Here is a 17,145-nt window from a genome sequence, read left to right on the forward strand (position 1 = left end):
CTATAGACGTAAAATAAAATAATAGCCTTGACAAGTCCCCCCCCCCCCCCCCTCTGCCCTCCCCAAAAAATAAAAAAATAAAATAACCATCAGCAAACTTGTATGGAGAATATGGAACCTCATGTCACCTTGCCTTCGATACTATGTGTGGCTGAAACATGGTACTAAAGATTAACCACAAGCTGGGATAAATGAAGCGTGAGAGGAGATGTGGACCTGGGTCAATCGACCGTTTCACGATATCGTTCCAGGATAAGGTTCGATCTACTTCACGTTTTGGACCAGGAAAAGTGGGAATTGTATTATACTTTCTAAAACAAGATGTGAAAATCTAACTTGATAAAATCTTTGAGAGAGAGAGAGAGAGAGAGAGAGAGGAGAGAGAGAGAGAGAGAGAGAGAGAGAGAGAGAGAGAGAGAGAGAGAGGAAGAGAGAGGGAGAGAGAGGGGAAGAGAGAGAGAGAGAGAGAGAGAGAGAGAGAGAGAGAGAGAGAGAGAGAGAGAGAGAGAGAGAGAGATGAATAAATTGCTGAATCATCATCACTTAGGTGAGATGTACATAATAGTAGAAATGAATTTGTTCTGTTTTTATTTTCCTTTTCTTGTCCGAAAGGGTACCCATGTCTTTGTCCGACTGTTATGATCAGTAAAGTAAAAGATGTTAATTTACCTTTCGATCATAACTTTAAAAAATTGTTTTGGGGAGAAAATGAAAAACTAAATCCGCTCAGATGACAAACGATGTTATAAAATGCCATTGAAAAATCTGCATTAAAACTGCCAAAGTGGGAGTGACGCTTGTGACGTTTAGACTTCCAAATAGTAGTTGTTCGTTGTTAGACATTTGACTGTTTGAATAGGTTCTAATGGTTCACCAAGATATGAATTGTTATTGGACAGTCTTTAGGGGATTATAAAAATTGACCTCGTGCTGTGATGAAGGAAGTGTGTGTTGCTGTGTGTGTGTGTGTGTGTGTGTGTGTGTGTGTGTGTGTGTGAGTGAGAGAGGGATAAGAGAGAAAGAGAAAAAAACAGAGAACGATATATATATATATATATATATATATATATATATATATATATATATATATAAAAATATATAGAGAGAGAGAAGAGAGAGAGAGAGAGAGAGAGAGAGAGAGAGAGAGAGAGAGAGAGAGAGAGAGAGAGAGAGAGAGGGGAGAAGGGGGAGAATTTAAAACTATTTACAATATAATATTATGTTAGTGAATTTTCATAGCTTCGAAAAACGTTAGATGTGGATCGTAATGTTGAAAACAGATTTTCTAATACATACTAAAGTATTCTACCCAAAACATTCCTAAATTGTGTTTAAGTATACTACACGATCACAATTTATAAAACAAGGCCACCCACCACCTGTTGTATAATATTATGACCTAAATACGTCAGGAAGAACAAGGGATAACCATTCTGAGATGACGACTGGTCAGAAAGTTATATTAATGAGACGCGCTGTATCATTTAAAAGGTAAATTCAGTTATAATAATATTATCTGAGACTGTGCGGACGAGACCGTGTATGTGTCAGTTTTATTTGTCAAAATAAAGGACATATTAATATTTTATACAATGATGAAATTGAAGACATAACGGAAGCTTGTCTCAAGAATACGAAGAGAAAACAATATAAGTTGTAGTAGTCCTTCAGAGCCAATCGGCCCATGGAGCCGAATTTATCCCGGTTTCTATAGCGTGAAACGGACAATAGCAATTGCATGCTATCCTTTGAATAGGACTCTAGTCTATCGCATAGTACTTTCCGCCAAATCTTACAGACTCAGCTACCCATTCACTGCTGGGTGGACGGGGGTCAGAAAAAAAATTCGACTGCGCCCGGGATCGATCACATTCCTTTTTCGTGTGAAGCGAGTGCTCTACCAACCGAGCTATCGGGACCCCCATAATTTGTAGTGAAACAGATCAATTGGTACAAAACTTCGTTGACTTATTTACAAGTCTGATAACACCAACCATTGTGGTCTCATTGTTGTTATCGAAATACATCCTCTTTTATCAATGCTACATTACAACAATGTTTTAAAAAAGTTCTTCGGGGTCATTAGGCCCATGGAGCTAGAGTTTATTTAGCGTGAAGCGGGCAATAGCAATTGCCTGCTAACCTTTGGATAAGACGCTAGTTTATCGCAAAGTACTTTCCGTCAGATCTAACAGACCCAGACATCTTTTCACTGCTGGGTGAGCATGGGGTCAGAAAAAAAAAAATCTCAACTGCCCACTGGATCAATCTTGATCCCTTCGCGTGTGAAGCGAGTTCTCTACCAACTGAGCAATCGGGACTCCACCAACAATGTTAAAGTAAGCTCATAGTTGTGTTGGTCAGATGACTTTTAATATTTCTATCCCCGTGGAGTAACAAAAGCTTTCTCTAGAGGACCGCAAGAAATCTCTGTGGGTTCTCACTTCAATGAAATAAACCCTTTTTGTAATGGTCAATCAGCCGGGACTAAATATAGACCAGGGAATCCCAACATTTTGCCATATTTCAATTTCACATTGCCACATTTATTAATATCCGTCTCTAACAGCGTTCTGGCAATGTGGGAAATGTCTAACATTTATTATGACACATATAATATTGAATTACATTTATATTTCCATAATATGATTATTGGCTCCGACAATATGAATGATTCATGCTGTTTTAAAACAAAAAGATGTTAACGGATCGATTGTCTCAATCGTGTATCTAATAATAATATGATAAATTTAAAACTGAATATCGTATTCTGGCATTTATCAGTAACATTCGAGTCCTGTCGTGGGTGGTACACGAAGCCGGACACGGCTGAATCTGTGTAAAAAAAAAGGTCCCCAGGTTTGAGAGTTTATGCCAGGATGACGTCACTTAAATTGATCGCTATTTGAAACACGCGTTTTCTGGCCAAATTGTTAAAATACATGTTTTCCCAGAGTACCACAGTTAACTGGTTACATCTAGGGGCAGCGTGGCTCGGCGGTATGGTCTTTGCTTAGTACCCGAAAAGTACCAAGTTCGACTACCCGCCGCTGCGCTGTGTTGCCTTGAGCAAGTCACCTCGCCCTAGCTCAATTTGCGGCGCTGCACTGCGGCTGACGCCTGAGTTATTCCAGTATTCCCTCGGAACAGACCTTAGAGAGAAATTACCCCTATGGGATGAATAAAGGGAATTTTATTTATTTTATTATTTTATCTGAGCCAACACAACCACGACATATCATTTCCTACCTTGTTGCTGCAGTTCTAATATCTGTTGAATTCCTTGACAAAAATCTTTATAGCTTATGACACCCCGGCCTTCCGGGTCCAAAATGTGGATGATTCCCGTCAGTTCCTGTAATAGACAAAGAGAAGAAAAAATACGATGATGGTGACGGTGACGGTGATTGTAGTAGTTGTAGTGGTTGTAGGAATGATGATGATGTCATAATAGTGGTAGTTATAGTGTTGGTAAGGATGATGATGATGATGTGGTGGTGGTTGTTGAGCTTTTGTATAATGTATCCACTGAATGCGAACCTTTAGATTACTTAATTAGGAACATTTATATAGCGCATTTCCACGGAGTTACCATGCGCAATGCGTTTCAAAATGTTTCATTTATTCCCCCAGCAGGCCGTATGAAACTATATCTCCATTTTATAATGTACCAGTCGCCTTTTTGTGCAAACACTCTTGGAATATTCGTCACTGCCTATCACCAGGTACTCATTAACACCAGAGTAGATACCAGAATGTTAACAATCACTTTCACCCATCCAGACGCTGAAAAAGCTAAACATCACTTGACCTTTGTAACCAGACGAGCCAGACAACAATACTGGCAAAGTTAACTTTACCTACGTTTGAAAATCGCAAAAGAAAATTCGAGGCAAGTAGACGAACGCTGGACATAAAAAAGTATCCCTCTCGTCTTGTTCAGTTTAAAACTACTATATAAAAAAGGATCTTTCCACCCCCTCTCCATCCCCAGCCACAAATAATACTACATTCTCGAGCATTTAAACAGCACAGTATCCCATAAAAGTGTTCAATGCGCTCTACAAGGGGTCCCCAGCTAACAGCAACACTCAATATGTAAGACGAGACACGGCGACTGTCATGTGATATTAAACGCTTTTTTTTTTTGGACAAAGACAACACTGGTCACGGCCAGGTACTCATTTTACAGCTGAGTACGGTGAGAGAATGTGAGTAAAGAGCTTTTTCCAATATATCAACTATGCGCCGCTCAGGGCGGGAATCGAACCCTGAACTTTCCGATCCTAAGGCAAGTGTCATACCACAAGACCACATACACAGCCACATTAAAATGTGAACATTGAGATAAAAGGACGAATCGATAGATTGGTGTTTAGATCGATTGCTTTACAGGAGAGAGAGAAAGAGAGAGAGAGAGAGAGAGAGAGAGAGAGAGAGAGAGAGAGAGAGAGAGAGAGAGAGAGAGAGAGAGAGAGAGAATCGTATCAGACATTACATGCCTTTCAGATGACACACGACATTTTAAAACAGTAAAATAGACAAAATGGAAAAGAATTTCACGACCAATACGACCGCCGACTCGTGACATTAAGTATGATGGATTAGCGATACATAAAGTCACGTCAACTGGACTGGTCTGATGTACTCAACGAACCTACTTACAATACCATTACACAGACAGACATGGACAAACACACATTTAAACCTAGGACATAAACACATATTTATAGTTATAGGTACACATGACCAGTCTGTCTTAGACGATAAGTTTAAACTCTATCATCCAAATAAGGGTTATCAAAATGTTTTATTTTTTCCCCGGTTTCAATGCGTGAAAACCACAATTCGGAAAGAAGCGTTGTTTTTCTTTTTTTTTTTTCTTCTTTCATTAAAAAAACCATAACAACCTTTCGATATTTTGGAGGTAACATTCCTCAAGATCTAGCCACACAAATCAGTGGTGATAGAGTGAGAAAAATCACATTTTAAACAGCTAACTGCCGTACTATGTAAAGACACGTATTTAAAAATGTGGCCAGAAAACTCGTCCTTTAAATATCGATCGTTTTAAATCAATCAATATTTGAAGGACGAGATTTCTGACCAAATTTTTAAATACGTGTCTCGCCATCCAGAGTACGGCAAGATAGCTGGTTAAATGGATTTGAACTCTGCATGCTCTTCACTGGTTCATTAATCTAACTCAACAACGCCTCTCTCTCTCCCTTTCTCTCTCTCTCTCTCTCTCTCTCTCTCTCTCTCTCTCCCCCCCCCTCTCTCTCTCTCTCTTCACCTTGAGGTTAAAAATGGGAAGAAAGAAAAAAAAAATACACACACAATAAAAGAAAAAACAACAACCCCTGATTCTACCGGGAATTGAAACCCAGGGGCTATGTAGCGAGTTTTCTACCGGTTGAGTTACCGTGACTCTCCTCCCTCTGTCTCCAGCAAACATCCTTATGGTGTCATCTATTATTATGATGAAAGCCTTTGTAGGTGGTCAGCGGAAACATCTCATAGCATGACGTGGTTGTAAAAAATGAATAGGAGGACATCACACAGTTCTTTAACCAGCTAACCGCCGCACTCCGGAAAGAATTGCAATGAAAAATTTGGCCAGAAAACTCGTCTCTCAAAATATCGATCGACATAAATGACCCTCATCTTGAGAAAATTTCTCAAACCTGGAACTCGCGAGGTCTCAGGTTTGAGAGGTATTTTTTTCCAAGATGAGGGTCATGTAAATCTGGCCAAATTTTTAAATACGTCTTTCCAGAATGCAGCAGTTAACGGGTTAATGGCCAAGTCATGTAAGGTAGTACAAAAGGTTGTAGGTAATGACACATAATATTGTATTCATAATGTCATCATCATATCTCACTGCGCTGGGAGTAAGACATTCTTTAAAATTTGACCAGAGGACTCGTCCCTTATCTATCGATCGATGGAGGACTAAGATTTGAGAGATTTTGACAAGATGAAGGTCATTTTAATCAATCGGTATTTGAAGGACTAGTTTTCTAGCCAGTTTAAAAAAATTTTAATTGCGTTTTTATTCAGAGTACGGCAATGTGGTAGATCAATTCAGGGCAGAAGAATGTAATGGACACATTTGTATATTACTTGTATATACGCTTCAACAGTCATAACGTCACTTCCCTCGTAATGACGCATGGTAACTTAGTAACTGGCTCTAAACTATCGGAACAATGGCAGACGCCCTTATGAAATATTTCTCCGCCGAGCATAAAAGCGTATCCAGGGGGAAAAAAAAGCATTATAAATCTGATCATGTTTTGACTTTTTCACATTCTGATCACAAGACATATGAAAAGTTCTAGCCAGCATGAAGAATAAAAAGTACCGATTTTCTTTGTTTACAACCATGATGTCCGCCGTTGCTGGGCGACGTGACATCAGACTATTGAATCCAATTATGTAGCTAATGGTTTATTGTCCAATCTTGTTTCTATCTTCTACTCGAGGTATGCAGTAAAGATATAAAGGATGCTGACTAGTTATACCCGCCAAAACATTGTCACATTTGATATCTATCAACGAAGAAAAAAAGTCATCGTAAAAATACATCTAAAAACATAAAAAAGGAGTCAATAACAAAGAAAATAAACAGGAAATAAGCAAAAAACAAAAATGTTAAAAATAAACAAAAACAATCAAACACCATGCAATGCCATCCCCCCCCCCCCCCCCCAAATACAAACAAATAAACAAACAAACAAACGAAAAACAAAACACAATGACGAAGAAACCCCAAACCCACCCCCCCCCCCCCCCATGGCGCTATGATTTTCTTTTCCCGACAAGGCTGACGCAGATTACGGCATATACTCAAAATTATACTTGCCTCTGATCAGAATATGATGAGTAAAAAGTCTCTTCCTACAGGACTCGAACCAGCGACCAACAGGTCAGAACTCTAGTGTCAGACTTTTTCAATGTCGCATAAAAAGAAGAAAGCATGCACCTTTTGAAGCCACCTTGGGTGCTCAATGCCCCGATAAATACGTTGTTATCCTCCAAGAAATGATCCACACGGAAATACTTGTCTATTTCGTAAAGTACAAGTCGTCTGTTAGAAGCGCTTATTGTATTGTATATATACCATACTCTAAAAAAACACGTATTTGAAATTTTGGCCAGAAAACTCGTCCTTCAAAAATCGATGGCTCATTTCAATCGTATAAATGCAGAATAAATTGGTACTCATTCACTCCTAAACCGGGAGAAACAGTGTGTGTGTGTGTGTGTGTGTGTGTGTGTGAGTGTATGTGTGTATTTGTGTGTGTGTCTGTAAAATGCATTGCTTAAAGTCTGCGATCACTGCCACCCAGCCTTTCAATCTACATTTTCGATTATTTATTTTTTCAATCGGCTACGTACCCGATTTCTTACTTCAGACTAGACACGCACCGGAGATTGACAAATAATATATTATATAATATATATATATATATATATATATAATATATATATATAAATATGATAATATATATGGGAAAGAGAGAGAGAGAGAGAGAGAGAAGAGAGAGAGAGAGAGAGAGAAAGAAGAGAAGAACAAAGAGAGAGAGAGAGAGAGAGAGAGAGAGAGAGAGAGAGAGAAACACACACACACACACACACACATACACACTCAGAGAGAGAGAGAGCGAGAGAGAGAGAGTAGAGGGAGAGAGAGAGTAGATAGATAGATAGATAGATAGATAGAGAGAGAGAGAGAGAGAGAGAGAGAGAGAGAGAGAGAGAGAGAGAGAGACGGGGGGGGGGGGGGGGGGGGGGGAGTTCAAAGCAGTCTAATGAAGTCCTGCTCCAATATCATTTTTTGGCAATAAATAATTTATCAATCACTATAACAGACAAGTTCTCTTGCGTTGTCATTTGCTTGACTTTTTCTTTAAAAATCAAAACAACAAAAGGTAGAATGGGACATTAGACTTTATGGTTTCCGTAAGTGAAGTAGATAGAAACAATTGAGTGCCTAAATTTCTGAGTGCTACCCTTTGAAATGACGTTGGTTAATCAGAGAATACTTTCGACTAGGCCTACAATATACCCATCAATCCAATCACTCCTGTGTAAACTGAAAGTTCAGCAATACTCTGAACTATTACGGATGGAACCAATGGGAACGATCTATTTTCAAGTTTTCGTCCAACCGAGTCACCGATCACATGATTTGCTGCTGTCAAATGATTGGATATTTCTTAATAAATTTAACCACGCCGGTGTTTGTTCGTGAAAGTTGTAAACAAACCCACGAGTAAAGCTGAACAAATTACCCAATATCCTGTTAAATATCTCACTATGTAGGTCAAATTGAAGACATTTTGCAACGTGACGAATGACCTCGAGCCGATGTGCACATAATATGCAGGTCTGACATCTGAACCTACTTATGGGCCTAGTTTAACGTTGTTGTAATGGACAAAATTGTACGTCATTATTTTGATATTTCCATTACAATAATGAGCCCATAAGGAATTAGTTATTAGATCTGCAAATAAGTGCACGTCACCTGAAGCACATGGAAAGGTAATATACAGATCATCCCCATTCTAGATGTGTGAGCGTTGAATTGGCAGCCTACTGAACCATGGGGGCGTTGCTCACTAAGTAGTCAAGACATGCAACCTATGACTGAAAGTATAAGCGCTGATCATACTTACGTTGCATGCAAAGTCCGATATGAAAAGGTGATATTTGGGATCCCTAATTCTCTCTCTCTCTCTCTCTCTCTCTCTCTCTCTCTCTCTCTCTCTCTCGCTCGCTCTCTCTCTCTCTCTCCCTCTCTCTCTCTCTCTCTCTCTCTCTCTCTCTCTCTCTATATATATATATATATTTATATATATATATATATATGTCTCTCCTTCTCTCTCTCTCTCTCACTCTCTCTCTCTGTGTGTGTGTGTGTGTGTGTGTGTGTGTGTGTGTGTTCAACTTTGGGATAATGGGTTTGGTTTGGTTATGTTTTAGAAGAATAATAATATCATTATGTCAAAATATTATGATAGTTTAACTTGGCAAATTAAACTTCCACAATTACGGCATTACACAAGTAATCATAAATGTTACAAGAGCAAATTCTTGGAACTGTTTAAATAGGGCAGGAACTCAAAAGTTTTTAAATTCTATATCATATTGACGATTTCTCATAATGTATGAAAAGAGAATTGAATTTAATTGATTTTAACAAGAATAAAAACCAATGTACATTCAGTTTTGATCAATAAAGGTTGGAAAACGGCAAAGGCCTAGAATCTTAAATAATTATTTGAGATAAACAAATTATATACGAGCAAAATGAATCGAATGAAAAGGAATGTGGACATTTATATAAAGCATTTTTCAAGGAATTTACCATGCCCAATGCGCTTCAAAACTTTTAATTTATTCCCCCAACAGGCCATAATATGGAATCATATCCCGGTTTCTATAGCATGAAACGGACAATAACGATCGATTGCTATCCTTTGGATAGGACGCCAAATCTTAACAGACTTATTCACTGCTGGGTGGACAGGGGGGTGGGGGGGGGGGGGGGGGGGGGCAGTCGGGGGCAGAAAAAACCTCGACTGCACCCGGGATCTCGATCTCGGTCCCTTTGTGTGTGAAGCGAGTGCTCACCCAACTGAGCTATCGGGACCCCCAAAATAATATTAGAATGACGAAAAATAAAAAAGCCCACCCAGCGTCCAACATTGGCCTTTTATTGAATAAACAATGCTAACAAATGTAAGGACGTTTTCTTTTACTTCTTTGACGTGGTCTAAACTTTAAAAGATAGAGGCAAATAAACTCCAAAATTAGCTGAAGTGACATGTGAAAATTGTCAAACAGCAATGTTGAGAATGTAAATATACCGCCGTACTCTGGAAAAACCCCATATTTTAAAATTTGGCCAGAAAACTCGTCCTTCAAATATCGATCAATCAAAATGATCCTCATCTTGGCAAAAAAAAAAAAAAAAACTCTCTCAAACATGGGACTTTGCGAAGTCCCAGGTTTGAAAGTTTTTTTATATCCAAGATGAGGGTCATTTAAATCGATCGATATTTCAAGGACGAGTTTTCTGGACAAATTTTAAAATATGGGGTTTTTCCAGATCACGGCAGTATAGGCGTTTTGTAATTTGCTAACTTATAATCATAACTTGTAACTTGAAATAAGCAGTGTATTTGTACAAACCAAACATACATTTTGTAATTTAAAAATTTAGCATTTATATAGCGCATTGTCTACTAAACAAGCTCAGAGCGTTTTAAAAGGGAAGGGGTCCCTCCAGCCATTCAATAATATAAGACGAGACATGACGCATATTAGGTGATATTACATTCTTTTCCGAATAGAAACGGTGTTAACGGTTAGGTATTAATTTTACACCTAAGTACGGGGAGAGAATGTTAGGAGCTCAAAACCGGACTCGAACCTTGGACATTCCAGCCCGAAAGCGAGTGTCATACCACTAGACCACACAGCCATTCTAGTATATATAAGCTCGCATTTAACTGTTTTCAAGAGATGACCCCGAAAAAAAAGAAAGAAAGAAAATAAAGCAAACAACAACAACAACAACAACAACAACAAAAATCCAACAAAACAAAACAAAAACAAAAACAAACAAAAACAACAACAACAACACAGGCGCATGGTAAATTGTATTTAAGTTCGGAACTCAAAATATTTTAGTGTCAAAATATCAATCAATCATTGATGCTTGACAGATTGTATACATACATTGTCACTGAAATGTTTAAAAATGACAAAAGTGACAGTGAACTAAATAAGCAGGAGACCGTGGCTGAATGAAACTGATGTCCTTTGAAGAAATTTGACAAAAATAAAAAACAAGTGTCATTCAGAGCCATGAATCCCATGAAGCCGGAGATTATCCCGGTTTCTATAGCGTACAACGACAACAGCAGTTGCCTGCTACCCTTTGTATAGGACGCGTCTTTCGCAAAGTAAAATCACATTCCACCAGTTCAAACATACCCAGCTTCTGCTGTATAGACAGAGGGGTCAGATATAAATCTCGACTTCACCCGGGATCGAACTCAGTCCCTGTGCGTGTGAAGAGAGAGCTCTACCAACTTAGCTATCGAGACCCTCAATTTGACAAGAACGTACAATTTTAATTTTTAAAAATTACAAAAGTTTTGTTTTATATTACCGAACTGGCTGAGATAAAACAATTTTCCATTCAAAACTCAGAAAATATGTTCATAATGATATATAATGTGGCGTGATTTAGGGAATCCTCATTAAAAACCAGATTATATCAAATTGACCTTTACGTAACAAATAATGCATGCGTTGAAATCTTGATTTCTTTTGTTAAAGCATTGATATGATGGTACAGTTGCAAATGATTCCAACGACGTCACCAAATTAAATGCTCTTGTGGATCTCATTTTAATTTTAAAAAATAATAATTGAGCTTTTTATATAGCGCATATCCACTAAACGTGCTCAAAGCGCTTTACAAGGGGTCCCTGACCAATAGCAACACTTAAGATGTAGGACGAGACGTGACGCCTGTTGGGCGATATAACAATTTTTTTCCCGACAGAAACAAAGCTGTTAACGGCCAGGTACTCATTTTACACCTGAGTACGGTGAGAGAATGTTAGCCTTTTCCAAGGACTCAACTATGCGCAGAGCGAGCGAGGCTCGAACCCAGGACCTTCCGATCCGAAAGCGAGTGTCATACCACTAGACCACATAGCCGCACAAGTCTTGTTCTTTTAAACCCTCTTCTTACCAACTGCAGGAATATTGTGACAGACAAAGCAAGACAGAAAAATACAAGAAAGAAAACATCCGCCAAAAAATATATTTAAATCGATCTTCCAGTCGAGGAAGACTGATTTTTTTAGGATTTTCTTTTTCTTGAAATTTTCTTCCTTGCTTTGTTGTCATATTTTCATAGACACTTTTTCAGACCTTTATCTAATTTCTCAATAGGAATATCGTCAAAATTCTTATGATACAATGAACTTTTTCAAATTAAAGATTTGTTGAGTCCATCACACAATTTGAAGAAAAAGCTTTGTTGTATTGATAGAAACGTGATGCTATTTTGTATACGCTCGTTTTCCCGATCAAAATTATGTATAATGACATGTACTTCATGCTCTTGAGATTCGTTTTTCGTCTAGAGTCGGAATGACATTGTCGAGAACAAATCCTGCAAATGTGGGGCTCTGTGGTCTTGTGATATGACACTCGATTTCGGGTCGGAAGGTCTTGGGTTAGAGCCTTACTCGGCGCATAGTTGAATCCTTGGAATATGCTCTTTACTCACATTCTCTCACCGTACTCAGGCGTACACGAAGTAGATGGCTATTAACAGCGTCGGAGAAAATTGTAATATCGCCTCGTGCTACATGTTAAGTGTTACTGTTGGTCAGGGGCCCCTTGTAATGCGCTTTGAGCACGTTTAGTGGATGTTGCGCTATATAAAAGCTAAACTTTTTTTTTTCAAATGGTCGGCAAGGAGAGAGAGAGAGAGAGAGAGAGAGATAGAGAGAGAGAGAGAGAGAGAGAGAGAGAGAGAGAGAGAGAGAGAGAGAGAGAGAGAGAGAGAGAGAGAATGAAGGAATGAAATAAATTTGGAGGGGTTTACTGATTGAATGAAGTACAGTCAGAGTCGGCGTCTACAACGAGTGAACCAGGGTTCGAGTCTTAACATAACCCCTATTTATTATTGTGCATTTTACGGCTCTAAATTGCAACGTGTGTCCTGTTATTGCAGTGATCTCGAAAAATGTATAAAAGGGATTTAATTATACAATTATTGTTATTTAAATATTTAGAATGCAAAACGATTGGTGATGAAAATAACAACAAAACAATCACAATAATAATAATAATAATAATAATAATAATAATAATAATAATAATAATAATAATAATAATAATAATAATAATAATAACAACAACAATAATAATAATAATAATAATAAAACTAATAATAATAATAATAACAACAACAATAATAATAATAACAATGATGATAATAATAATATTAATAATAATATGATGATGATGATGATGGTGATGACGACGATGATATTAATATTAATAATAATAATAATAGAATTATTCGTAGAAGAAGAAGTAGTAGTAGTAGTAGTAGTAGTAGTAGTAGTATAGTAGTAGTAGTAGTAGAAGTAGTAGTAGTAGTAGTAGTAGTAGTAGTAGTAGTAGTAGTAGTAGTAGTAGTAGTAGTAGTAGTAGTAGTTGTAGTAGTAGTAGTATAGTAGTAGTAGTATAGTAGTAAAGTATGTATGGTTAGTAAGTAGTAAGTAGTTAATCATTGCAAAAGTAATAGTAACAACAACCACCTACTACTTGTATTATGCTACCATAAATATTGCAATGCCTTTTATGTAAAGAATGTTAATAACCGCTGTGATATTAATATATATATATATATATATATATATATATATATTATATATAATAAATTCGTGTGTGTGTATATATCTGTGTCACACTTTATGTTATAAAACCGTTTATGTTGAAAAAATGTATCTATAACAACATGACAATTTGACAAATTCAAGAAAAATAAGAGGGAGAAAAAAAGGAGAGAGAAAAACCCCACTACAAAAATATAATAACATCAACCTAGATAATCATTCATTTGAATTGACAGTCTCATTTGTAAACAAATCTAATGGGCACACCTCGTTAAGGAGGATACAGTAGGTAAGCATTAAAACACAGTGCCTGGAAATGCACCAGGAAATGTTGATGTTCAGAGCCGTCAATCAAACCGATTTTCTGACACTGACAAGCTCTTTAACCAGTTCATAACTTTACTTTGGAAAAACACGTATTTAGAAATTCGGCCAGAAAAACTCGTCCTTCAAATATCGATCGATATAAATGACCCTCAACTTGGGAAAAAAACTATTAAACCTGAGAATGACTTCGGAAGTCCACCCAGCAGTGATTGTAAAACTGGGACTGTCAGATGTGGCAGAAAGAAATTTGCGATAGACTAGCGTCCTACCGAAAGGATAGTAAGCAATTGCTATTATCCGTCACAAGCTATGAACACCAGTATAAACTCCGGCTCCATGGACACATAGTTTTGTGTATTGGTACATTATATCCGGCTGGCGAAATGTGATTTTTTTGGCTAAGCGCAAAGCATCAATAGCGGGCAGAAATGGTACTTAAATACATAGATACCATTAGTATTTAAATATTATGTTTACCGACTTGAAATTGAAGACCAAATTACAGAAGGATCCCCTGAGTTTAATGTCTCGATATTCTCATTTTACTCTCGAATACTATCATATCTTTGAGAAAGGAAAATGTTGCTGATTGAAGTTCGAAGATATAAATAACAATATGAAAGGAAATGGAAGCTTCAATTGATTAAACGAGGATATATTATAATGTGGACGTTTCAGATTTCCCCTTTATCAACAACACACGATGAATGAAACACTAAGTATGAATGAGAGAAGTGAGAATGGCGTAGTTGAGAAATGAAATACTGTAATAAAGAGCCATGGACAGAACACATTGAAGACACACTATTATAATTGAGTTGTTATTTTTGAATTAGGAACATTTCAAAATAAAGCCAAGAGTTTAAAGAACGGAAAAAGAAAATCAAATTGTTTGCAAACATGGCACGAATGCACGGCAAACAAATAGCAAAATTTGAATGTTTACATAGTTAACTTTCAAGAAAGCACAGTAGAAAAATACGACATGGAATGTTACGGAAATGTTGAACGGTGCAGTGTGTTTCTTCAAAGATAAATAGAATAGTTTTATTTAGTTCTTAGCAATTGTGTTTCTTATTTACCGACAACGATGTGTGACGAATAGTTAATCCTGCAAGCCCCATCATTCGTTTGTTGTCCTTTGTCCATTGACCTTTTAATCTTATTCATTGAGTAAGAGGTTATTCAGGAGTCTATAACATGGGAGAGTAGAAATGGCTTGCAACCCTTCAGATAGGACACCGCTATATAGATAGTATGCGCTTGGCCAAGAAACTCATAACATTGCCATCCAGAAGTATAACGGACCAACACACAAAACTGTGTGCAAACATGAACGTTTGTAGGCAGGTTAATACAGTTTAGTGAGAATTACTCATAAACGCGGATGGCAAAAAACAATAACAAAGACCTGAGTGACGTCACTTCGACCTATCTTTAGCAGAGTATTTTCCTCAAAATTTAAAGATATTAGACCCAAGTACTCAGTTCTTATGAGATGGACAGAGAAGTAAAATACTGATGCCGCTCTCTCTCTCTCTCTCTCTCTCTCTCTCTCTCTCTCTCTCTCTCTCTCTCTCTCTGTGTGTGTGTGTGTGTGTGCGTGTGTGTGTGTGTGTATGTGTGTGTGTGTGTGTGTGTGAAAATAGATATTGATGCTATGTGTTTATGCACAATAAACTCAGAGCATACGACAGCCACATAAAAGATACCAACACACAAAATTATGTGTAACCTTTAACGTTTATTGATGCTATGCGTTTACTTAAAAAACTAATTACAATGCCAGTCGGATATTCCGTACCAACACACAAAACTATCTGTAACCTTAAAAGTTTCAGTCTGATTGATACAATTTAGTGAGAACTAATAAAGTCGCTGGTTAAAAACAAAAACTCAAAGCCGAGTGACGTCAATTTCGTTCTATCTAAGATTGATTGAAAGAATTTAGTGAGAAGTAATCGGTCAACAGTAGTCTGTATAAAACAATAACAAAGAGCTGAATTTCTTCTTGCTAGTTAAGAGTAAAACCAAACCTCGTGGTTACTGTTATGGAAATATGAAACATATAAGACATTATATTATATAAAAACGTGAGGTATGACAAAAAAATGCATGAGCTTTATTACAGCTATACATCCAATAATTATTATTGTGCTCAACGCACATTGCTAAGGGGCCCAATCCAATAGCAACACGCGAAAGACGTGACAAAACGCCTAAAAGGTCCAACGAAATTGACGTCACTCAGATCTAAATATTCGTTAAAAAATATTTTCAGTCACCCAAAACACGATCTAATCTATGTCATTATATTTTTCACCAGCTGTTTTTCCCACTATTAGTCATCCCAACCGAGCATTACACATGACGCAAAAACACAAACACACACACACACATGTACACATTAAGTATTCGATAGAATAGAAAGAGAAGTCGTGTGTATGTTTTATAGATATGTGTACATGCGGTGTATGAATGATGTAACAGAAAAACAGCTTAAATACCTCGGCCCTGTTTCTTTTATTTAAGCGATAGGCCGCGTGTTGACTTTGATCCCGAAGTATTGATTAAACCGTGCGCATCGGTGTGTAAATATGTACTTTCAATAGGGATCATCAATTAAACAATAGCATTATCAATTATATATAATAGACGTCTAATAACAACAAGCTGTTGTGCAGTGTTGAAAAGTGAGACGAAGCAATTGTATTATGAAAGAGAGACAATAGGAGCGATCTATATTCAGGTTCTCGACCAATCAAGTCATCGATCATTTGTTTATGTAAATGGCTCGGTCAACAGGTAGACGACGATGACGACACTGACGATAACTGAGAATATTTTACAATGAACGGATGATTTGACATGAGAAAAAGATGGGAATTTTTTGTTGAATCTACCTTTTTTCCCCCTGGAATCCTGGGTACACAACTTGCTCACCTTGTCCAAAATATATTTCAAGAGATAAAGGGAAATGAGACAAATAGAATGGCATAAATTTCAATCCAAAACAAAAATTACTCGTAAAATATTCGAAAAATGCCCGAAAATACGACAGTAGAAATAGGCGTCTTGGCAGCTTGACACACGACAACAAACAAAAAGCTGGACAAAATGACCCATTGTGTTTGTCGATATTGCTGTGTGTTTAACCAAAATACTCATAACATCCGCCAGCCGCATATTGTAACGTACCAACACACACAAAACTATGTGTAACCTTTAAAAATTGAGCTTTTACATAGCGCAATATCCACTCAACGTGCTCAAAGCGCTTCACAAAGGGTCCTGGCCAACAGCAACACTTAACATGTAGGACGAGACATGACATCTGTTAGGCGATATTACAATTTTTTCGGACAGAGACAAC

At 37.4% G+C, this 17,145-nt stretch overlaps 1 protein-coding gene across 3 annotated transcripts in view; it reads right to left on the bottom strand.

Annotated features, from left to right (window-relative positions):
* Positions 1-17,145, bottom strand: part of LOC144972678 (rab11 family-interacting protein 4B-like) — a 113,847-nt gene that overhangs the window by 61,917 nt on the left and 34,785 nt on the right. For all 3 annotated transcript variants that reach the window (XM_078914191.1, XM_078914190.1, XM_078914192.1), the window contains exon 2: positions 3,250-3,355. In XM_078914191.1, coding sequence (XP_078770317.1) covers positions 3,250-3,355 — 106 coding nt within the window. The remainder of the gene's footprint in view (positions 1-3,249; positions 3,356-17,145) is intronic.

The sequence above is a fragment of the Berghia stephanieae genome, chromosome 5 (genome assembly GCF_034508935.2).
Source record: "Berghia stephanieae isolate SIO BIC M18660-M18661 chromosome 5, UCSD_Bste_1.3, whole genome shotgun sequence".
In the NCBI taxonomy this organism is placed as follows: Eukaryota; Metazoa; Mollusca; class Gastropoda; order Nudibranchia; family Aeolidiidae; genus Berghia; species Berghia stephanieae.